Here is a 26969-nt window from a genome sequence, read left to right as displayed (position 1 = left end):
CATTCTGATCAGTTTAGGCCAATTTAGATGTCCTCCCTTTTGACCCCTAGCATCTCTGATGAGTCCTAGAAAAGAAAGAAAAACTGCATGATGTCGTGAAATTCTTTGGCATACGTACTGTATCTATTACCAAATTTTAAAGATGCAATCATGATCACCTGTGTGTGTCTTTACGTTCACATTTCAAGATAATATAGGTGGTAGATTGTGTTTGTAGATTTCTTGGTCCCCGAGGTTTGCCGTAACCTTGGTAACCACAGTCATCTCTTTTAAGTGGTGTACGGTTCACAATATGCATACTTTATTTGTTTAATTTGTAATCAACTAGTGCTCCTCTGGAATTTTGAAATTCATAAGTTTAATGTACCTTCTCTACTGTTTCAACAATAGTTTAAACCTTTTTGGATTTCTACATTTTTAACCCCTAGCATCACCATTAAGTCATCGAAGGTCGAAAGAGCTGTATATATATGGTGCGGTGTAATTTTAGCATATAGTATATCTGTTATCAAATCTGACAGGTGCCAACACCTGTGTGTGCATTGATCAAAGAGTATTCCTTTTAATAACCTTTCAAAAGCCATTTGTTTGCATATCTGTATAGGGTACTGTATTTCTTACCAGCTTGGTCGTAAAAATTAAAAGATATATTACCCCGAAAATAACTGTATTATATACTTATTACTCATTATCACATTATGCACGATTCCTTTGTTTGATTATCATAATTTTGCATTTTAATGTGATGTGGAGACAGTGTATTTCCAATTGTTAAGGGGCTAACGTTCTGGGATCCACTGTTCCCGAGGAAATATATACGCGTGTTGTAAAATTACAATTCTGATAAGGCGTCAAAAGGATTTTCAGTGTAGCGATAGTGCAGTTTACACTGATCAAATTCAAATAAGCTCTAATCGTAGATCTCTGGAAGGAAGTGTTAAAACGAGAGGTAATTTCGCTGATAAGACATGTTTACCTATCATCATAAAACTTAATATACGGCACCGCTTAATGTTTGTTGTAACTGTCATTCTGGCTGTGTCTGGTAAATACTGATTAAAACTGCCATGTTTCCTATTATACATAATTCATGCAATTTTCCCAAAGGATTTTAACGTCGTCTCTTCCAAAACAATCATATCAACGTACAATTTTACAACCATTGTGTGGTCAAAAAGTAGTCTACACAGGCGGAAGAGCTTTTAATTTTCATTAAACATCCTCGTCGAGAAATTTATTTAAAACCAGCCGTAAATTGACTCTCTTACAATTAAAACACGTAGTTTTTGATTTTTAAAATGGCACTATTTTAATTGGAATGAAATCGTGTCACCTCTATTTGACTTATAAATAAATACAGTTATGGTGTTAATGCATTCACTTTACCTTCATTTGAATACACAGCTGAATTTGTCGGATGATGCTGTAGTTTTCTTTGTGTGCAACACGTTTTATTGTGTATAAGGAGCGGGTAACATACTCCACTCACTATGTACAATATTTGTATTTTTTTGTTTTGTATTTTGTATAAAATACCTTAGTATTCTACATCCTACAGATCTAATGGTTGTGATTTGCGATATTGTCTCGAATGACAACTTTTATTTCAAAACTTGTTTATTTCATGTCCGTCCATCAAGTTGGTTGTTTTTGCTAAAAGAATCTAAAGCATTATTATATTTTACAGTGTTACAAAGTGTAGACTGTTTATCCTTGGAATTTTCTGTGCTGTAAGTTTCACTTTTCAATGACAACCAAAACTGATAATATCCACTATGGAGTCACTAGAAATTTAAATAAAACATGATCTTTAGACATTTAAATAAAAACGAATATACTCGCTTGCCTGTTGTTCTGTAGAAGATTCCAGCATATATTGAGCATTCATTAGTTCACCATTTCTAGTTCTCTACCCATGCAGGTCTTTTGGCACCACATTGCTGTGTTGAGTGTGTTTTCTATAAATATATATATATATAAATCGTTCACCTCCCCATACAATCAGTCAACACACTTATCTACTTGAGTACATATGTATGTGCCTCTTACATCTTGTTTTATGTCACAGCATTTTGAATAAATTGAATGAATCACTGCTGTGTCGTTGACATATTTAATCGGATATCCAATGCCAAACACAATTGTGATAAAACGATTGGATTTCTGTGTAAACAGGGATAAGGACATTATCGTCCCTAGTTTATTGTACTCCACATCGATCTGTCAGTAGAGGGGACAGGGTGGTGGATGATAGGTGATCTAAGTTATTGCCGGGTTATTGCTATGTCTAGTGTTTGAAAGCACCAAATTAACTCATCCATCCCTGAAATTTCATAATGAACTATTCCAATCTTTGAATTGGAAGAGTTCGAATGTGTTTTCAGGGGTGAATGAGTTAAAGGTGTGAAGGTGGCTTGAATAGGAGAGGATGGAGGATACAGCTCGCTGATAGTTGTAAAACTATATTATCTAGGCCTAATTGGTAGTGGATTAATTTGACTGACCTGCTACTAGATTTGCGAACAGCCCAGGTGTGTCCTTGGCACTTGCCCTCGATTATTCTTCAGCTGTGTGGTACCGGCATCGTTAAGCGTAATTCTTTGAAAGCCTTCCATGAGTGATAATATGTTGATTAAGACGCCTTAGGCCGTGAAAACCAAGTATAGTTCTGTCTAGGTATTGACTGAGCTAAACACAAGACAAAAAATTCCAATGACATAAGTTCGAGTGATGTTCATTTCATGTACAAATATGCCACGATCTGATATTTTACCATGAAAACGTGTTTCAAAAACATATTCTGATCAGTTAAAACTAATTTAGATGTCCTCCCTTTTGACCCCTAGCATCTCTGTCTGATGAGTCCTAGCACACACAAAAAAGCTTCACGATGTCGTGAAATTCTTTGGCATACGTACTGTATCTATTACCAAATTTTAAAGGTGCAATCATGATCACCTGTGTGTGTCTTTACGTTCACCTTTCAAGATAATATAGGTGGTAGATTGTGTTTGTAGATTTCTTGGTCCCCGAGGTTTGCCGTAACCTTGGTAACCACACTCCACAGTCATCTCTTCTTGGTGTTGGTACGGTTCACAATATGCATACTTTATTTGTTTTATTTTAAATCAACAAGTGCTCCTCTGGAAATCTGAAATTCATAAGTTTAATGTACCTTCTCTACTGTTTCAACAATAGTTTAAAGCTTGTTGGATTTTCATATTTGTAACCCTAGCATCACCATTAAGTCATCGAAGGTCGAAAGAGCTGTATATATATGGTGCGGTGTAATTTTAGCATACAGTATATCTGTTATCAAATCTGACAGGTGCCAACACCTGTGTGTGCATTGATCGAAGAGTATTCATTTTAATAACCTTTCAAAAGCCATTTGTTTGCATATCTGTATTGGTTACTGTATTTCTTACCAGCTTGGTCGTAAACAATAAAAGATATATTACCCCGAAAATAACTTTATTATACTTATTACTCAATATTACATTATGCACGATTCCTTTGTTTGATTATCATAATTTTGTATTTTAATGTGATGTGGATACAGTGTATTTCCAATTGTTAAGGGGCTAACGTTCTGGGATCCACTGTTCCCCAAGAAATATATACGCGTGTTGTAAAATTACAATTCTGATAAGGCGTCAAAAGGATTTTCAGTGTAGCGATAGTGCAGTTTACACTGATCAAATTCAAATAAGCTCTAATCTGGAAGGAAGTGTTAAAACGAGAGGTAATTTCGCTGATAAGACATGTTTACCTATCATCATAAAACTTAATATACGGCACCGCTTAATGTTTGTTGTAACTGTCATTCTGGCTGTGTCTGGTAAATACTGATTAAAACTGGCAGGTTTCCTATTATACATAATTCATGCAATTTTCCCAAAGGATTTTAACGTCGTCTCTTCCAAAACAATCATATCAACGTACAATTTTACAACCATTGTGTGGTCAAAAAGTAGTCTACACAGGCGGAAGAGCTTTTAATTTTCATTAAACATCCTCGTCGATAAATTTATTTAAAACCAGCCGTAAATTGACTCTCTTACAATTAAAACACGTAGTTTTTTATTTTTAAAATGATACTATTTTAATTGGAATGAAATCGTGTCACCTCTATTTGACTTACAAATACAGTTATGGTGTTAATGCATTCACTTTACCTTCATTTGAATACACAGCTAAATTTGTCGGATGATGCTGTAGTTTTCTTTGTGTGCGACACGTTTTATTGTGTATAAGGAGCGGGTAAGATACCCCACTCACAATGTACAATATTTGTATTTTTTTGTTTTGTATTTTGTATAAAATACCTTAGTATTCTAGATCCTACAGATCTAATGGTTGTGATTTGCGATATTGTCTCGAATGACAACTTTTATTTCAAAACTTGTTTATTTCATGTCCGTCCATCAAGTTGGTTGTTTTTGCTAAAAGAATCTAAAGCATTATTATATTTTACAGTGTTACAAAGTGTAGACTGTTTATCCTTGGAATTTTCTGTGCTGTAAGTTTCACTTTTCAATGACAACCAAAACTGATAATATCCACTATGGAGTCACTAGAAATTTAAATAAAACATGATCTTTAGACATTTAAATAAAAACGAATATACTTGCTTGCCTGTTGTTATGTAGAAGATTCCAGCATATATTGAGCATTCATTAGTTCATCATTTCTAGTTCTCTACCCATGCAGGTCTTTTGGCACCACATTGCTGTGTTGAGTAAGTGTGTTTTCTATAGATATAGATATATATAAATCGTTCACCTCCCCATACAATCAGTCAACACACTTATCTACTTGAGTACATATGTATATGCCTCTTACATCTTGTTTTATGTCACATCATTTTGAATAAATTGAATGAATCACTGCTGTGTTGTTGACATATTTAATCGGATATCCAATGCCAAACCCAATTGTGATAAAACGATTGGATTTCTGTGTTAACAGGGACCAGGCCATTATCATCCCTAGTGTTTTGTAATCCACATCGATCTGTCAGTAGAGGGGACGGGGTCGGTGGATAATAGGTGATTTAAGTTGTATTACCGGGTTATTGCTATGTCTAGTGTTTGAAAGCACCAAATTAACTCATCCATCCCTGAAATTTCATAATGAACTATTCCAATCTTTGAATTGGAAGAGTTCAAATGTGTTTTCAGGGGTGAATAAGTTAAAGGTGTGAAGGTGGCTTGAATAGAAGAGGATGGAGGGTACAGCTCGCTGATAGTTGTAAAACTATACTCTCTAGGCCTAATTGGTAGTGGATTAATTTGACTGACCTGCTACTAGATTTGCGAACAGCCCAGGTGTGTCCTTGGCACTTGCCCTTGATTATTCTTCAGCTGTGTGGTACCGGCATCGTTAAGCGTAATTCTTTGAAAGCCTTCCATCCTTCAATGAGTGATAATATGTTGATTAAGACGCCTTAGGCCGTGAAATCCAAGTAACGTTCCGTCTAGATTGACTGAGCTAAACACAAGACAAAAAATTCCAATGACATAGTTCGAGAGATGTTCATTTCATGTACAAATATGCCACGATCTGATATTTTACCATGAAAACGTGTTTCAAAAACATTCTGATCAATTTAGGCCAATTTAGATGTCCTCCCTTTTGACCCCTAGCATCTCTGATGAGTCCTAGAAAAGAAAGAAAAACTGCATGATGTCGTGAAATTCTTTGGCATACGTACTGTATCTATTACCAAATTTTAAAGATGCAATCATGATCACCTGTGTGTGTCTTTACGTTCACATTTCAAGATAATATAGGTGGTAGATTGTGTTTGTAGATTTCTTGGTCCCCGAGGTTTGCCGTAACCTTGTTAACCACAGTCATCTCTTTTAAGTGGTGTACGGTTCACAATATGCATACTTTATTTGTTTAATTTGTAATCAACTAGTGCTCCTCTGGAATTTTGAAATTCATAAGTTTAATTTACCTTCTCTTCTGTTTCAACAATAGTTTAAAGCTTTTTGGATTTTCATATTTGTAACCCTAGCATCACCACTGAGTCCTATAAGGTCGAAAAAGCTGTATATATATGGTGCGGTGTAATTTTAGTATACAGTATATCTGTTATCAAATCTGACAGGTGCCAACACCTGTGTGTGCATTGATCGAAGAGTATTCCTTTAATAACCTTTCAAAAGCCATTTGTTTGCATATTTGTATTGGGTACTGTATTTTTTACCAGCTTGGTCGTAAAAATTAAAAGATATATTACCCCGAAAATAACTGTATTATATACTTATTACTCATTATCACATTATGCACGATTCCTTTGTTTGATTACCATAATTTTACATTTTAATGTGATGTGGATACAGTGTATTTCCAATTGTTAAGGGGCTAACGTTCTGGGATCCACTATTCCCGAGGAAATATATACANCTAATCGTAGATCTCTGGAAGGAAGTGTTAAAACGAGAGGTAATTTCGCTGATAAGACATGTTTACCTATCATCATAAAACTTAATATACGGCACCGCTTAATGTTTGTTGTAACTGTCATTCTGGCTGTGTCTGGTAAATACAGATTAAAACTGCCATGTTTCCTATTATACATAATTCATGCAATTTTCCCAAAGGATTTTAACGTCGTCTCTTCCAAAACAATCATATCAACGTACAATTTTACAACCATTGTGTGGTCAAAAAGTAGTCTACACAGGCGGAAGAGCTTTTAATTTTCATTAAACATCCTCGTCGATAAATTTATTTAAAACCAGCCGTAAATTGACTCTCTTACAATTAAAACACGTAGTTTTTTATTTTTAAAATGATACTATTTTAATTGGAATGAAATCGTGTCACCTCTATTTGACTTATAAATAAATACAGTTATGGTGTTAATGCATTCACTTTACCTTCATTTGAATACACAGCTAGACAATTTAAGATCAATGACAGTTAATGGGTTTTAATTACATCAGTATATAATACTTCATTTAATATAAAAGGAGATTTCAATGCCAGACACAACAATATGATTTAAATCCGGGCCACAGAGATTCGACCAACTTTCTCCGCCTCCATCCACCAAAGTTTTACACCGGCATTACTCGTTGAACTCACGATTGGGTAGCAAGTGAGTGTGACGTTTTAAATGCAGTTTTAACCATCTTCATCCCCTTCACTCATCAAACGTTCACCGGCATCCCTTCTGAAAGTGTCATAGTAATCTCTATCATCGTGTTGGGGTGGTAATTTATGTTCCTACTTTAGGTAGCCATTTAAAACATTTCTTAATCTGAGGATACGAAAATAATGGTACTTGATAACTTAAAAANCCACCCCTTTAAATGACCTTAGCTGTTGATAGGATGTAGGACGTTTAACCCTATACAACTAACTACCCCCCTCACCCCCACCCTCCCCGTTCTCCCGGTTACCTTAATGAACATTCATTCTGCAAATATAAAAATGCTACTTATGTTTGACACTTCATGAGAACAGCCATTTATATTTGAATATAAATCTTTGAAGAGATTAAAGTATCAAAGTACAATACAATTTATTAAAGCAATCTCTATTGTTAAAAATCAAACAGAACGACAGCAAGTTGTATACCGGTACTCAAATATGTATGTAGCTCCGTAACGATCAAGTGTTGACACGAAACATCAATATGTATGCTTCTTACAAGTAGATTTATATTGGATCTGATAAATAAGAGTATCGGGTGATTATAATAAAAATCCAAACTTCTTAAATCTTGTTTCACGTGTTTTACATGTGATCCGATAGATATGAGGTCTAATCACTTAAACTAAACTTGTAAATCTTACAAATTTTATTAAAGTTTCTCTTACGTGATCTATAAGCACGTTGGAACGAGTGTACCAGTAATATTCTTTTAAGTATTATACGGAGTGCAATTAAATATGCATTGTCGTCTTTCTTAAGTACGAATCAAGTCAGATATGTTTGCATTAAACTTTAATTGTTGTTATTTTTATCATTTCGTTTCCTTGTTTTCTGAAAAGTTCATTTTAATTAACATAATTTGCTGTCATCCATACCATGCATGGATCGGTGAATGTGACGAATACATAATGGAAGCCAGTTAAGTGGTGCTACATTCTGCGTACACAGTGTAGGATTATGTTGAGTGAGACTCGCTTTATTTTACAAGGTGAATCAGTTTCGTTGTTGACATTTATAGGTCTAATCAAAGGAGCGATCGCTTTAATGTTTCATTTCAAATTCAATTTGTTCATGGTTAAAATTGTCAGATCAATAAAAGGAGCCATACTTTGTACCAACAACTTTTCAGACACGCGCTCCTGCACGTGAAAGTGAGCAATGCTAAACCAAGGCAATTTTTTCAGTTACAGTGAACGGAATTCCGATTAAGGTAAAATCGTCTGTTCAGGGCCAATGAGGGGACATTTACCTCAGTATAAGCTAAGCTTGCTGTTTCAATAAACTTTATTGCGGTTTAAAATGTACCAAGTTGCTGTGTGATGCATAAAATGCTTTCCGTTTTGGTTTGACATTTCCTCGGTCCCTGTTGTTTGAACTCATATTCTGTCTGAAGATGCTTGACTTATTTGTAAAGAGGAAGATTTGAGACACCAATAGTCTTTACTTAATGACGTACCCCTTTACAGATGTTTTAATTTGGTTTATTTGTTAATTGATAGTTACACAAATTTTAGCCTCAGTAAATTTAACTTAAAATCTATTTTAACAGAGTAACGTAATTCGTATATAATCAAAATATGTTGAATTAATTTAGCTTGGGTGTGTACCTGCATCGGTATTTGTCAAATATTTGCTATAATAACATTCTGATAATGTTTATCTCTGTTGTCAAGATAGTGATATATCGACAATTTTCGTGTTAACTGTGGCTATTTAAATACATAAACTGTATAATTTATGTTTTAACGACACTTTTTTTTCAATACCAAACATCACACAATATCGATTAGCATTATTAACAATATCGATTAACAATTATTTGACTACAAATAATCATGTAAGGTAACCTTTCTGGAATCTTTAGATTTTGGTTATGTAAAATTGTAAATTAAGTCACTCTTGTGTAATTAGAAAAAAATTGTATTTAAATATTCTGTTTGTGTGGGTTTTTTTTTAATTTAGCCATTAATTAATATAAAACATTACGTCATGTTTGGGGGAGTTCATATAGTTGATCACAAGCTATTGATTCTCAAATCTTCGTCAGTGCATTTGTACTGACATGCCTTAGAGTGTTAACGGTGTATTATATATATATTTTTTCTACCCGACTTGATACTATCACAAAATTTGTATGCAAAACCATGTATTTCTACTTATCGTTGATATTTATCATATGTAAATGAGTTTGTAGTTTATTTTAGATTATCATGTGGACCTTTAAGAGTAAATGTGTTCACTTTCAAGGGTCGTTGATTCATAAGATCAAATAGGGGTCAGCGAAAATAGCTGTAATTTTACTATGAGGAAACCGGCTTGGTTGAGTGAGTAAACACACCGATATGGTCACATAAAATAGGAATGATGAATTGTCTAGTTTTCATCTTACTCTCTACATACAATGAGCATTAATACCAGAAAAACATCAAAGCAAAATTAAAAATAAATAAATATATGAATTGATTTCATTTCGAATATATATATTTACAAATGGAATCTGATTTTAAAGAAACATATTGATCTGTCCTACTTAGTGTTGTTGTCGGTGATCTTTGGTGTCCTTCAAGCTAACCACAAACTGGCGCAGCTTTACGACTCTTAGATGTTGTACACGCGGTGTTTATCTACATGTCATTCCGTGGGTCTTACCTAGTACTAATGCATTAATATCCGGCTCAAGATCGCCAAAATGCTTGTCCTATACGAGTACCAGTTAATCTTATGTCCACACACCCAACGGGGGAAGCCTATAAGGTCATATGAATACCCAGCTTTATCTCCTTAAATTAAACAGTATCACCCACCTTTAAAATAGATATCTGGCCATAGATAGGAATATTCATTAAACAATTGATTTATGTGTTACGATCTTTCAGTTGATGTATACATTTTTTTTGTTGTTTTATATTTTATTCTAATATATATTTCTCAAACGAACACTGTATGGATGTTTTCGGAATGATATTCGTCAGTTTGGTATACATAATATGTGCTATGTTTGTTTTGAACTTAAACAGCTATTAAAAACTTGTTTTACGAGCGTTCGAAAACACCTATTTTCTTTGTCAAGCAAAGCAAAGTTAATGTGTATATTGCTTGCTAGTGATATTTCTTCACAATCGTATTCTCATTATCCCAAATTTATTATTGAATATTTTTATTCATTTATTTAATTTTCCTAGATGATAAATACTGTTTTTTTAATTCTATATCATCATGTCTTTGATTGGATCAATGGACCATTGAAACAGCAGGCTTTCAGTATAAGATCAGTTGAATTAATGGCTCCTATAAGTACACTGACAACATATAGTATGTAGGTACATGTTTTACATTTGAATGTTTTTTATTACCCCCGAACTAATGTAAAATAAATGTTGGTCACTTTACTTGGTAGGTTTTTGGTAAGACATATTGTATCTTGATTTGCATTATCATTCTGTTTTTCTTTTTATTATTTTCATAACATGGTTTATATGACTAGCAGATTCTCTGTTTAACATAAGAAGAAAATCATGCAGAGAAACATAATTATATTTTTTGTTCGGCACCACAAGCTTATCAGACTGCTAGCTTTTGAAGTATAACACCCACCTAGGGCTTATATAAAGGAGATGGATGTGTGGTGAGGGGAGAAGGTGTTTACTTATCATAGCTGTTAAATAGCTTCATCCATCACGGTGACAGGGCGCTATGACAAGGAGCTTTCCGAAAACTCACGGGCATGAAATTGACTTTCTTGTTAAAAACACACGTTCCTTATGGATCTATTCTCCCTGTAATTGTTTTCATAATTTGACAGGAACAGAAATATGAGGAAACGTACACCATAAATAGGATAGGATAGGGTAATTGTGACATGTCTCTTCTGAGCGTACCAGCTTGTAGATGATAATAGTGTCGAATCATTTATGAACTCTAATTATTTAAATTTTTGGATGCTACGAGAAAAATATGCAAATATTGACCCGTATTTTTCGTGTGATTCATTGACAAAGTTTTAGTAAGTTATATCATTATTGTTGATTCTGTTTGAAAGTTCATTTTTAATGAGTTCTCATTTAAGTAAAGGCTGCACTTAAATCAACTGAATCAAAATTCAATTAAATGCAATTAGTGTAATACTAAAAAGTATTAAAGGGCAGAAGTTTGAATTTTAGGAACAATACTTTCTGGTGCAAATATAATTAATAACCAGGATGTTAGTTATACTTTTTTTTTCTTTGTGAGCATGCGCCTTTAATATGTACAAAATAATGGTCAAACTAGTAGGTATTTGTACATTTTTAATGTTATGATATCGTGTTGCATAAATAGTTATAGGAATATCATTATTATCTCCTCAGTAATCGGTCATCGTAACATCATTTTTGAGATGGTGACACGTAGTTTCGACCTATATTTACATGGCTGGTGAATGAAACAGAAGACGCTTACCCTTTTGCAACGCATGGTCTTATTATCTTTCGAGTTCGAATTACAGTTTTTGATTACTTCAGTACTCTCTTGGTTTCTTATTTTGCTATCGACCATCATAATGTTATCTTTCGTTGTATCATTCTTTGCTTGTTACTTTTCTTTTCTACTTAACTTAAGCATCACAACATCATATCAATTAAACTAATCTTAAACAAAACAGATATACGGATATAACATGAAGAATTACTAACAGAGCTATGTTCTGTTTGAACTTCAGTAAAATATCAATCTGCTTAAAACCAGATGTTTAATTCCACTCCGATACTCAACGTTTCAGATATTTCATTCCACTTCGATACTCTACGTTCCAGATCGGAGTGCAATGACAGATCTGGTTTTAATCAGATCGATAAAATATCACAATAGAAACGTAAAGAGAAAATATACTTTTAATTGCTCAAATATCTTCAATGCAGTATTTACAATATAGCATATTGTAACAACTCTCTTAATACCAAAGAGCGAAATATTATAACAAGCAGAAGAAAAGCATGGTCATACCGATATGGATTGGATTAACAACAATTAATAAACAAATGGAATACACATGGAAACATCGATGTCGTAAACCTAATATATGTAGCAAACAGTAGCTACGTGACAATAATTCATATCATACGTGACAATAATTCAGAAAGTAGCGAAATTAAACACTCTTTTTAGACTAAAACTATCTTTAAACATACATTACTATTATGTTTTAATCCCATTACTGAATTTTCATATTTAATGATACAAAACAAACAAAATACATCAAACACATACCATAGAGTTTTTTAAGATTGAAGCACTTTTCTGTAACATTTGAAAGTACTTTCTTCTTGATAGATAAAATGCTATTCAAACTCGTCTAAATGAAGGCAACCTTCATAATATTTCTTCCAATTTGATCTAAACTTTTCCATCACATACCACTGCAAACAAAACAAAACTCCGCCGACTTTTATTACTTACCTTGCTATTTAACCACCAGCTTCTATACGATTTCACGATTGACATAAACAAGATGCTTTACACGTTGTTTGATAACAGTTAATTATCTCTGATAAAGCAGACGATACTTTCATGGATTTCATTTACTTCACCTATGTACATTAACTACTTTAAACGAAATAAGGAAACACCTATCTAAAACATAACCATGCGATGCAGATAGCCAAAAAAGTGAATATTGACTAACCTAATGCCAGCTTTGTCCGTCTATCATACTAAAACTTAAATAATCCGCTCCATTCTTCATAATTCTTTAAAATTGACAAGCACATCGTTATCATTAACTCTTAGGATTAATTAATTACGCATTTCAAAGAAACGTCGATACAAATACTAATTAAACTTTTAATTAAGATAGGACTTTGAAGTAGATTAAAGGATTAAAATCCCTTCGATTTCACTCAATAGTAGGAGTTAATAGTAATTTCCGGAATGTTATTCTGCAAGTCGTCCGTTTCGCCTTCTGGCAACATTGACACGGATGGAATAGACTCCAATGACCTTTGCCACGGTGTCGTAGTTTCCGCCACACTCATGTCTATAAATAGGTCCACATAATTATCCTCCACTACCGAGTACCTCGGAAGAAATTTACCAGTTTGTGGCCCCAAAGGGATACCGTTACTAGGAGGTTTGTCGAAATAGTTGACCAAGTCAAATGGTTTATTGCCATTGTCAGGGGCTTTCTTTTCTTTTATGTATGTATCTATATTGTTCTCTTTCGGTTTGTCGTTTTTCTCTTTGTTTGTACCACCATTTTCAGTTTCAGCCTTATCTTCAAGTATGGTTTCAAGGCTCTGGCTCGCTTTTTTGGCATTCATTGGATTTCCTTCATCTATACTGTTCGTCTCTGATCGCATTTCACTACCGTCGGCTTCTGACGGGACATCATTCTCAAAGATAAGATCATACAGAGGCCAGTTTTGTTTAAACTCGCTGATAATTTCGTCAATTTGACCTTTGAAACTCAAAGTTTTTAAATTAAGCTTAACAGACTTACGCGGTAAAACGTTTTTCAAGAGCATCGGGACGAATCCACCAGCAAGTGTGGCCAGTGTTTGATTCGTGGATGATATCTGGTGCACGTTCCCGAATGCCATGACAACGATCATGACAAAGAAGAGGAATACCACAATGATAAGAAACTTGCCTGTAGCACGTAGGAGGTTTATATATACGGGACCAGGTGCTCCATGTATCCGCACTTCACAGAGCTTCTTGAAGAGTCGTAATGGAATTCTTGGTGTATCATACGAATCAAGGAACAACAACAGATGACCTATTCTCCAAGCTGGCTCTTTTTTCTCGAACGAAAGAACGGTTGTGATTTCATCGAGTGTTTCCGGTGGTTGGACTTGGAACGCAGCGTTTTCCTGCATACTAGACGGTAGACTCGCCACCTTCTTCAAGTCTTCCACTCTGTCCATAACGTCCTCTATCACCGTCTTGTTGAACGTAAGATAACTCTCGTACACGTTATTGTAGCAGTCGTGCATATAGACAATAACCAACAGCGCCATAGACACGTATCGGAGCGTGCTGCCAGCGTTCACAATGATACCCATCATGGTAAAGGCTAAAACCTCGACAACCAGTCCAACAGCCTCTACAAACAATAGAACAATGGCGTAGAGGCAGGATAAACAGAACAAACCAACGATTATCTGAACAAACACCCGCCTAATCATCATAAGGCGTCCCGACCCCCACGTACAGGGAAACACGTGATCATCTTCCGTAAATGCTGAATTGCGACGATGCACAGTGATGTCAATTTTAGACAACTGTTTTTGGATCTTTTTCACCCGTTTTTTAGTTTTAGTTAATGGTTTTATGGATTTTTTACTGTCGTCTCGATATGATATTTTCTTTCTCGAGTGATAGAGTAGCCTGTATGATAGGTAAACAGTTGGTATACAGTACAATACAAACACCGTTAGACAAAATGGCGCAGTGATACTCGCGTAAATTGGACAAAGTATTATGGCCAATAAACCACACTTACGGAAAGGCCAAAGACCGATACGTAGAATTACCTGAAGCACACTTGTTCTTTGTACATTAAGCATATCCTGAAGAGATCCACGAGCTATGGATTTAAGTTTTTCTCTTGTGATTTCGTCGGAAAATCCTATGATAAACCCTACAGAAAAGTAAAACACATAGGTAGCGATAAATATTCCATGTGTTGGCGTTAAATACTGAATGATATTTCCTCGGTAGAAATTAAATCCCATTTGCAAGTTAAACTCTCTTGCTACCATATCCCTTCTAACCATTTCTCCCTCTTCAAATTGGTAGTAGATATATACTCTTACATAGTACGGAATGGGAACCAAAAACAGCAAGAGAATCTTCACTGCCATCTGCACAAACATGTGCCACGTACACTTGTGTGCGATCTGAGTTTCTAGCGACGCGTACACACTCCTGTCACAACACTCCCGGAAGGGATCGAGTGCTTTAATCTTACATCGAATCAGATTGTCGTAAATTGTACGTAGAAGACCAGTCGGCGGCTCATTCTCCGGGATAATTCTCTTTCCCTTTACCTTCACACGTAACTCCGGGATTTTGATAGGCACTATCTCATCCATCGGACATTCTTCTATGCTTTCTCGGAATTTCTTCCACTCAGAAATGTCCTCAATTGTTAGTCGTTTCTTGTACCTTATTGAAGTTTCGGTGCTTTCGGTGATAAACATTTTCATTTTAAGTTCATCTTTTAATTTTACCACGTATTCGGAAGCAACGTACGACGCGCTATACATGTAGCTTGGCAAGAGGAGAGGACTGAAGAAAAACACAAGAATTTTCACGAGGCCTATACACACGTACAACACAGTTATCCAAGCATCTTCCACTTGGTCAGTGCAGACAGTGTCCCCGTTAATGTTTTGGTGACAACACCTGTTACCGAATTCCGCATACTGACCAGTTTTCTTCACCACCTCATTGCACACATACACAATGTTCTGTAAATGCGTTTCACTTTCTAGCTCTGTCATGGTTTTCTTTATGGACCTAAAATCGTCCAGAATTAGTTGTCGGATTAGGACTACTCTTTTCTCACCAGTCAAATTACCGAAACAGCCGAAGGGACTGTCGATAAGTTGGATATTATTTGCTTCCACGCCGATGGTTAGAATAGTCATCGACAACACATCGTAGTGAAAGGACAGCATTAGCAGGGTCCTCCCATGCTGTGTTCGTGTTCTGTACCACCTCCATGGCTTGTAGTTCATGCCAAGATCTGTGTAAAGAGGATTTGTGGAGTAATTTGCCATGCTGAAGTGAAATTCATTCAATTGAACCCATGCGTCGTCCATGTACTTCGAGAATGTGTCATCCGTGGGTTTTATGTTACACTTTGTGTTTAGGAGTCCCTGACCGCCCCGCGTGGTTGGAAAAACAGCATGGTTGGTTGGCAGAAGACCCAGAAGGAATGCCAACACAAACAACGCACGTGCTACTGTCGTCATTGCTGATGTGTTCTACATGTCAACAGCTACCTGAAATGAGATTAATACGTAATTTTTATACATATGACGTAGGTCTGCGTATTCTGAGCTATAAACAGTAACAGTGAAATATAATTGTAAAATGAATTGCCGAATTATATAAACTTCAATGTTCATTTTTAATGATCCACCAAACTAAACTAATACGAATTGTACTTTCATGATGAATGATTGAATTGCGTCAAAAAGAAGCACTTAGCTACGTCGTTAATAGCATTGTTAACTTCGGTGATTCACACGAATGACTCTGAACTTGATGTTTTTTCCCATATCAAAATCTACTAATACAACGTACGGGATTTTACCTTAAATAAAACATTCAATAAGAGTACTCAAATCAGCATATTTCAGATTACTTATATTATAGTATAGTATCTTACTTATTAATTCAAATACTTTTCTGTTTAATCATGTTTAAATAAACTTTGATGATAAATATCAGGAAGTGAAATATTATATCTGTTACCGCAAAAGTACATAACAGTTTGTTATAGTTGTAGCGCTGATTGCTAAAACCACATCATAGACATTGGCTGGCGAATATACATGTATGGAATGTGGAGGTATTGGTGACGCGGTAACATCGCTGATAGACAATCAATTTGTTAGTTATCTATGGAGACAATGTGAAATGTTAATGAGGTGATCCTTAGATGTCATTAATCATGTGACGTAACCTATCAACTTCTCGTTATCGCTGTCAATTTATTGGTATAGACTTACACAAGTCCTCATTATTCAACACATTTATTTATTAAAACGTCATACTTATTGTGAACTCATGCATCTTATATAGGTTCCTCTATGACGGATTTTAGCTTATTTGCGTAAAATATTTTTGCTTTATAATAAAATCACATGATTTGCCTAGTTTCAATTCTAATGGTTAAGATACCCAATTAGAGATAATGGATCTTGAATTATATTTTCGCTTAATGTCATCATTTCTCTCTCCAATGGCGAAAGATATCTCAATGATACATAACGTCACGATCCAATTATGAAGTCGGAGTTTTTGTTTTAACATCGATAAATTCATCATTAAAAAAGGATTGTATTACTTAGCCCGTCTTTACCGGTACCAAGTAATAGCGTATGTTGGTAAAATCTGGTTGTGAATAGGAAAAATACATTCAAGCTGTATTTTTTTTTACTTTAAAAAATGCAAGGTTAACAATGTAGTAGAATTTTACCGCTGAACTCAAAACTAAAAGACTACTATAAATAAATGTAAAGCAACGTTGTTAAGTTAACCTTATATATGGTATTTTAATTTGATCATACCACATGCAATACTATGCGTAATTACATGTTTTGTCATATAAAGACAACACTATGCCCAGTTCTAGCCAAAACATATATGTTTTTTGACGAAGAACTTTTCGTTCAGTACATGGCATGCTGACATGATAGGCAGCAATGGATTCATAAATGTTTGATAAGTGACTTTTGTGACTTGAACTCGATATTAAGGTAGGTATAATTCAGAATAAGCAATGAAATGCAAAAGAAACAGACACGCTGTGTATGATAATTATATATTACAAAAACATTTGAAAAGACACACTTGAAACTTGAAATTTAATTGTTATTTCACCTCAGGCGACAAGGGGGTTTCATAGCTTAACCATTCTTCTTCAAATAATCACAAATATTTAGATAGTCAGGTAGGTAGATGTGTAGACATAGAGTGTTATCATGGTGTTATTTTCCAGGTATCTACCTTATGGATTTTTATCGTCCTGTATCTACTCATTCAACTGTAACTGTCATACCAGAAGATTACATTTTGCAGAATTATACCGGATGTCATGCGTTAAAGTCATAGCACTCCGTTAAATCATTTCATTTCCTGAAATTAATTGCTTCAAACAAAGCGGATTATTCTAAAAGATTCCGGATTTTCTATTGACCTTTTTATTCTTTAACGTTTCAATTTTAAAACAGCTGACCCGCATATAAATCATATCTCATTCCGACGCTGTCTCGTTTGTATACTTTAAATTCGCATAAATTGTATTGACCGCTCAAGTAAATATATACATTTTTAATGTTATGGGTTGAGGTTAAACATAAATAATGTGATGTGATGATTCGCCAAACGTGTCTCCATTAACAAAATATAAATGTAAATTTAAAATACATTCCTCACATTCCTGTACAGTTAACAAGCAAACAAGATTATGTATACACGGTTAAACATGCGTGCTGATTCTACCCATAGTCTGTACGTAGTGTAATTTACATGCTCATGTTTATCATTCAGTTATGCGTTGATTCCTCGCCTTGTCTATGTGTAGTATTTAATGAACAAGTTCATAAACGAGAAACTCATCATGTTTTTCCGTAGGAGATTTATATTGTTTACAATATCGTATAATGATGAATTATCAAAAGGTAAACGTATCACACACTCAGGTGAATCTTTAAACTCTGGTAGCTTTGGTCATATATACAGTATGAATCATCGTTATTGCTAAAAATTGGAAAAAGCCAAATTGTCCAAGCTACTGTTGAATCAAAGCGGCAGGTGCGTTAACTCCCTGAATTATGACTACATTTTGTTTAGAGGAGTACTGGTTAGTTTCAAATTAATCAATATGTAATGTTTGTGTATTAGGAGCAATGCCGCTACTCAAAATGATAACTGTGGCCAACAAGGTAAAGTCAAATCACGGGGACTAAGCAATACTCCAGCAGTTTCTAGCTCCTTGTATCTTGAAAGTTGAAAATAACACACACACAGATGATTGCACTTTTGAAGATTGGTAATTAATGCAGTAAGCCAAAAATGAATTACACAGTATGATACACTGTTTCGTCTCTCTAGGAATCATTGGTGATGCTAGTGGCCTAGAAATTGGAAATCCAAATTGTATACACTACTGTTGAAAAGGAGGGGTAGGAGCATAAAGCCCATGAATTGCTGTGGTAATCAAGGTTACAGAAGATCCCAGAAACTATACAGACTCCACCAGCAGCAGAGTCTACCACCTTGTATATACTTTTGTTTATTAACCTTCTTGACATTTCTTCAGCCTAACGACAAAAAGATATATCGGAACCCAAAGTTACATCAAGTGATTCAGAAGAAATACTTTCTGCACCACATGTGCCACACGTTAAGGATCCCTGTACTACTGCTTAAAACTGTAATTACGCATTGGAAAAAAAAATCTGGATAACTATAACTTTAATAATTATATTTAAAAAACAAAAAAAACAAAAATAAAAAAAATTGCAGGACCTTCATGAAAATGATGAAGAGGAATTTAACAATTTGTAATCAACAATGGTGTTTTCAGTGTAAAACATAAGCAGGTCCAGAGCCGGATTCGAACACTGGCCTTCAACTTGCTATTATTTCGTTGTAATCAACTGAGCTATGATGTCGAAGAAAGTGTTTAACTTCAACTGCGTTACAGTTATATCCAAAACGAATTAAGGGGAAGTTACTAAATATACGAAAAACCACAATGATATTCTCTAGTGTTTTGCCTGCAGCGGTTGCAGGGATCCCTAGGAAGCCTCCTATAAAATCCGGAAAAGCGTGTTGGTCATTGACGATTAACAGAAGTTGTTGCAATATCAACAAATATAATACGCTCTGTATACAATTCTTAAGTCCTGTTAGTTCCGGCGTAGTTACAAATGAGGTCATGATGGCGACTTAAATATTTCTCTCTTCTTTAGCGTTAGTTGAAATCACCATGTTTAACAAATCCTACTATCATTCTGTGTAGTTAAATAGATAACTGTGCAAACATATCCAAAACTAAAAACAGAGTTGCCAACTATCTCTGATTATCAATTAATGTGCAAGGGAGTCCTAAAAAAGAAAAGAAAAAAAAGTAAACGTATTAGTACGTTTATAAAGGGAGTGGCTTTAGCATAAGTAGGTCACAGGGATATTATAACATTTTGACATTGACAAACGATGCAACCACCTGCAAGTAAAGCAACACGCATCCAATTCAGTATCGTATCATTGAACACATGCTAAAATGGACATAACATCTGATTAAAGAAGGTCGGTTTGTATGACCTGGTTATAATTCAGGCTGTAGACGACTTGTTACATCCGATTACTGTTAGGGGGCTGACGGTTTTATTACAAGTTTGACAGGACAGGGGGCCTATATATCATCACCGATGCTATGTATAGTCTAACAAGGGTCATTTACTGTTACTTCAATTGATCACCATTGACAAAAGCGATGTAAACTTGATATACAAACCAAATTAGTAATGAAAGTTTTATCGCTTTACAAATTTAACATCGATGACGCGGAATATATAATAATAAAACAGCTCATATAGAAATTGTTTACGGGATACAAATGTTATTATAAATTGAAGTATACAATCAAAAGTAAACACATTCTGACCATCGTTAATACCTCGTTTATATTTCCTTTTTAAACCTCATAATATATGTGTGCACATCCTGGAACTCACGAAAAGTAAAGTAATGAAAAGAATAAGACCAAGTTGCTGTTTTTATAAAGACCTCGAGACGTTTGTTTATTAACGACGAGTCTATCATTCTCTAACTTTCATTGACACAAACATCCCGTTGAAAGATTATCAGACCATTCTAAATCCAAATGAGGAAGACAATACAAAAAAATACAGGAATTGAATAGTCGCCAAACTTCAAAACAAAAAATCAAGAACCTTTTTTCACCTCACTATTTTATTCTTACCTAAATACGCCACATCATTGCAGTCAAAAAAGGAGGAGGAGCATTCGCGAATTTTTTTTTTATCTAAATATTTGCCAAGTTGCAACTGAAGACCAATCTTGGTTGTTAGAAGAATGTTTTTTATATGACATACAAAGACAAATGTTGTATTTTTAGGCAAATTTGGGATGTTCCTTGGTTTCTATTCATAATATATTTCAATCCATATCAATTCACAGTATGTTGTAACACTGTTGTAACGCTGTTTGATTTTGTGATCGTTTCTTGCCATGGATCCTTAGTATCTATTGTATTATAAGTTTACGTATTGGTTGTTTATTTGTTGGTTTTGCTCTTGAGCGTTAAACATCATGGTTAACTGACTTTTAAACAGATAAGCGACACGGATACCCGCGATCAAATTTGTTTATGGTGTCATGGGTCCTCCCAGACATGGCGTGTGACAAAGTGGTATGTTAATGATCTCCATAGGACCATAAAAAGAGTATAAATGTTATAGAAGGTGTGCTTTTATGGACGACGGATCACTTCCGTGTTTCCTTATAGAATGTTAGATATTCATATCATGGTAGGATGTCAATGGTACATGATACGATAGAATTGGTAGGAAGACATATTTATCATGTAAGAATATTTGTATTACATGCTAAATTTCTTGTTATGTATCATAAATCTGTAAGCAAAAGTCAGGAGTTAAGCTATAACAGTCATGGCAGGATGTCAGAAGGATAAATTAAACCAGAATGTTAGAATATATTAGATAGGTAGGTGTGTGGGATATGTACATGACACAGAAAGGTGTAAAAAGATGATTGCACCCTAACAATTTGGTAATAGATTCATTATGCTAAAATTAAGTTTCACTGCACTATAACGTTGTTTTGTCATTCTATGACTCATTGGTAATGCCTGGGGCCAGAACGGTATATATCCAAATGGTCAGAACCAGTTTTGGAACAGAAGGGAGGTGCGTAAATCAATTTAGCAAGGTTCAAAAGTTAGGAAAGTATTAAATAATATAAAATTAAATAATGAGGAAGTTGTGTATAATGTCAACATGTCACTGCACAAAAGAGATAATTTTGTGGTTATCAAGTTGACTGCAAACCGAAATTCCGCCAGCAGAGTTCTCCTTCTTGAAAGATGAACGTAATACACACTGGTGATTGCATTTTTAAAATTTGGTAATAGATATAGTATGCTTAAAATGATTAACACTGCATCATTCATCTGTTTCGTCATTTTAGGACTCGACAGTGGTTCTAAGGGCCACACAGTTTGAAATCAGAATAGTCTTAACTAATTTTGAAACAGAAGGGGATGCACGGTAAGGGTGCGCGCATAAGCATAAACCGCCTTATTCTATTCAAAAGAAAAGATGAGTATTGGTTAATTTTAAATTAGATGTCGACTAAAACTCTATGCACTACAGTAATTCAGAGTTGGTAATATATATAGAATGATAAAAATAACACTGCATCATACAGGTGTTTCGTCGTTCTTAAGCTCATCGGTAACACTAGGGACCATAAGGATGGACATCCAAATGGTCTAAGCTAATGTTTTGAGGGAAGGGGGGGGGGGGGGGTAAAAACCTGTTAATAATAAGAATATTGAACTTTTGCAAAATGGCAACTGTGAAAGCAAATAGATGCATGCAAGGATATATTGACTTTTGAAGTATTTGCTTTAAATCATGACGTGTATCACAAAAACTATAAGGTTGTAGTATGATGTAGTCACACGGAATAATGACCCAAATATGTCGATTATGACAAACCCTTTTAAAAGAGTATACAAAACAGGCTGCAACCTGATATCAATAACCTCAAACAGTTATATAGGAATGTTTATATACAGAAGTATTCCTTGTCTTCATTGGAGTGGAAACAAATCTTTATAATTTTACACCCACCCCATGTCAAGTCACTTTCTCTCTTATATAAAGATATCTCTGATTCACTTTCATAAACGTGAACTATGTGGTCTCTAATTGTATCTCAAAAACATGAGATGACAACTTATATAGGATTTATGAATGAACATCATAAACTTGAGGGAAAAAACCCGCCATCACCTGAAAGATCTAGATCAATTCACAGCATTTGAACACGAAATTATGTAGGGCCTTTAAAGCAGGGTCTATAGGAAATTATATTAATTTTCCTTATCTCAGAAGCGTTCTCCGTAAAAGTACATATTTCCTTTGTCTGTGTCAAATTTAACGATATAAATAAATGAAATTAAATATAGGAATCCCTGAGAAAAACATTTGGAAGTAGCTTCTGACATTTTTATTTAAGCTTAACGAACTCTACCAGGCTTGGTTGTTTGAACAGCAGGATAAATATATTCAATCGTTCGCCATGCCGTCTTCTGAATCCAATCAGTCAGTCGTCTATTGCACTATTGTGACAGGATTAAACATCCACGTGTGCAGATAATGTAGTGAAACGAATAAATATACATACTATCAAAGTGTTAAAAATTACTTATAGCATGAATCATGTTTGATCAAACTTAGAAGTGTCAGAACTGTATATTCTAACTGCTGATAGCATTGATCGTGTACTATCAGTACTTCTTATAGCAAGGACTTTCTGATAGCATTAATGCTGTGTGATAATAACTAGTGATATAATTAATCTTGTATTATAATATCAACTCGTGATAACATTAATCTTGTATGATTGTAAGTCGTGATAGTATTAATTTTGTATGATAATAAGTCGTGATAGTATTAATCTTGTATGACAATAAGCCGTGATAGTATTAATCTTGTATGATAATAAGTCGTGATGGTATTAATCTTGTATGATAATAAGTCGTGATAGTATCAATCTTGTATGATAATAAGTCGTGATAGTATCAATCTTGTATGATAATAAGTCGTGATAGTATTAATCTTGTATGACAATAAGGCGTGATAGTATTAATCTTGTATGACAATAAGGCGTGATAGTATTAATCTTGTATGACAATAAGTCGTGATAGTATTAATCTTGTATGACAGTAAGTCGTGATAGTATTAATCTTGTATGATAATACGTCGTGATAGTATTAATCTTGTATGACAATAAGGCGTGATAGTATTAATCTTGTATGACAATAAGTCGTGATAGTATTAATCTTGTATGATAATACGTCGTGATAGTATTAATCTTGTATGATGATAAGTCGTGATAGTATTAATCTTGTGTGATAATAAATCGTGATAGCATTATAGGTCGTGTGTGATCAGCTCATGTTAAAGCATTGGTCTTTTATTATCCAAAATACGGGTAGCATTTATCTTGTATGGATCTTGGATGATCAGAATTCCTGATACTATTCATCCTGCATGTTCATAATTAATTAATCTTGTATGTTCAAATCAAGACCTGAAATTTTTAAAATCTATTATTGGCTTATGTAAATCATTATCTCAGATAGGTAAACTTCCCATTATTTATCGCTTGAGAAATATGATATTTATCTTATAAATTTTCAGACAAAGAATGAGTCATTTTTAGATCGCCATTTCAACTTACAGTGTCGATGGTCCTTGATTTACAAAAGAGTTCCTAGCAATGCCTGGAACGTTTGAAGTACTCGAATGGACCTCCTTGAATTCGGCGGTGACTGTGGGGGCATCTTAGTCCACTTTCCTCAATAACGATAACCTGAAATGAATACAAACCCTAAGTTATCCAATGAATATTAATCTTGGCGGAACGAATCCTCTTTTGGGAGTCGAATAACAGCATGAAACGCAGGCGACAGAACGGAGGTGACACATCAATACTTATACTATGACACAAAGCAAAAAATAACTAAAAAAGTTAGGATTAAAGTTTGTAAAGAAAAGTTATATATATCAGTTCTAGCTCTACGTTTTTTACATAGTGATATTGGTTTCTGCCCTCACAGATATTGTCATGGAAAAATAAATCAATGCAAGCAGCTGCATTGACATTTCTAAAGATTACCTTGAGCACGTGTCTACCGAAATAATGTTCAAGTCTAACCCCTTAATACTAGTAGGATACCTGATGACTGAGGTAATCTATTAAGTATGACTGACGTAAAACTGCCAAAACAACACGTAACACTACGTCACCCCTTAACAATAATTTATTGATCAGGATATGGTAGAATAATTAAGGTGTACAGATGAGCTAAACCTTGAACATTATTTACATGTGCACTCTATCACCACAGTTCAACTCAACAGAAGTGCACATTACACATGGAAGCCAGTATCTGAGTCCTTGATTGGTCTAACAGAATTGAACACATATCTATCATTTCACATACTTTCTAACTAATTTAAACAAATGAAGAGTTTTGATCATATGGTTATTTATTAGGAATTTTGAAAGTAGGAGTCATACAATTTTTTTGTAATTATGAGACATTTTCATAGAATTTTACAAAGATCAGTGACAGCTCGTCAAAGAAATGGAGCTTTAACCCTTTGTGTATCCTCGATATTGAACGCATACATTGTTGTAATATATACATAACACATACATTGTTGTAATAAATAACACATGCATTGTTGTAATAAATAACACATACATTGTTGTAATAAATAACACATACATTGTTGTTTAATATACATAACACATATATTGTTGAAATAAATAACACATTGTTGTAATATATACATAACACATACATTGTTGTAATATATACAACATATATTATTGTTACATATCACACATACATTGTTGTAACATATGACAGACACATTGTTGTTATATATAACGCATACATTGTTGTAATATATACATAACACATACATTGTTGCAATATATAACACAACCTTGTTGTTATATATAACACATATATTGTTGTAATATATACATGTCACATATATTGTTGTTATATATAACACATATGTTCTTGTAACATATCACACATACATTGTTGTAATATATAACACAAACATTGTAGTTGTATATAACACACAAATTGTTGTAACATATCAAACATACATTGTTGTAATATATGACACACACATTGTTGTTATATATAACGCATATATTGTTGTAATATATACAACATATATTGTTGTAAAATAACACACATACATTGTTGTAACATATGACACACACATTGTTGTAACATATAACACACACACTGTTCTTATACATTACACATATATTGTAATATATACAACATATATTGTTGTAACATATCATACATACATTGTTGTAACATATGACACACACATTGTTGTAATGTATAACACAAACATTGTTGTTATATATTACACACATACATTGTTGTAATATATACAACATATATTGTTGTAACATATCATACATACATTGTTGTAACATATGACACACACATTGTTGTAATATATAATACACACACTGTTGTTATATATCACACATATATATTGTTGTACTATATACAACATATATTGTTGTAATATATACAACATATATTGTTGTAACATATCATACATATGTTGTTGTAACATATGACACATATATTCTTGTAAAATATATTACACACACTGTTGTTATATATCACACATATATATTGTTGTTATATATATTAACATATATTGTTGTAACATATCCTACAAACATTGTTGTAATATATAACACAGACATTGTTGTAATATATGACACATACATTGTTGATATATATAAAACATATATTGTTGTAACATAACACACATACATTGTTGTTATATATAATTACATATATTGTTGTAACATATGATACATACATTATTGTAATATATAACACATACATTGTTGTAATATATGACACATCCATTGTTGATATATATGAAACACATATTGTTGTAACATAACACATACATTATTGTAACATATGACACACACATTGTTGTAATATATAACACAAACATTGTTGTAATAATTGATTACATATATTGTTGTAACATAACACACATACATTGTTGTAATTTATGACACATACATTGTTGCTATATATAATTACATATATTGTTGTAACATAACACACATACATTGTTGCTATATATAATTACATATATTGTTGTAACATAACACACATACATTGTTGCTATATATAATTACATATATTGTTGTAACATAACACACATACATTGTTG

At 33.8% G+C, this 26969-nt stretch overlaps 1 protein-coding gene across 5 annotated transcripts in view; it reads right to left on the bottom strand.

Annotated features, from left to right (window-relative positions):
- Positions 1-12025: 12025 nt before the first annotated feature.
- The window catches only part of LOC110452456, a 37099-nt gene continuing 22155 nt past the window's right edge, over positions 12026-26969 (bottom strand). For all 5 annotated transcript variants that reach the window (XM_021501010.1, XM_021501009.1, XM_021501011.1 and 2 more), the window contains 2 exons: positions 24403-24534; positions 12026-16157 (listed from right to left, as the gene is read on the bottom strand). In XM_021501010.1, coding sequence (XP_021356685.1) covers positions 13047-16127 — 3081 coding nt within the window. In that variant the 5' untranslated portion in view covers positions 16128-16157; positions 24403-24534 and the 3' untranslated portion in view covers positions 12026-13046. The remainder of the gene's footprint in view (positions 16158-24402; positions 24535-26969) is intronic.

The sequence above is a fragment of the Mizuhopecten yessoensis genome, unplaced genomic scaffold, assembly GCF_002113885.1.
Source record: "Mizuhopecten yessoensis strain PY_sf001 unplaced genomic scaffold, ASM211388v2 scaffold6683, whole genome shotgun sequence".
Classification (NCBI taxonomy): domain Eukaryota; kingdom Metazoa; phylum Mollusca; class Bivalvia; order Pectinida; family Pectinidae; genus Mizuhopecten; species Mizuhopecten yessoensis.
Note: the sequence above shows the minus strand (reverse complement) of the source record. Positions and strands in the feature narration are given on the sequence as shown.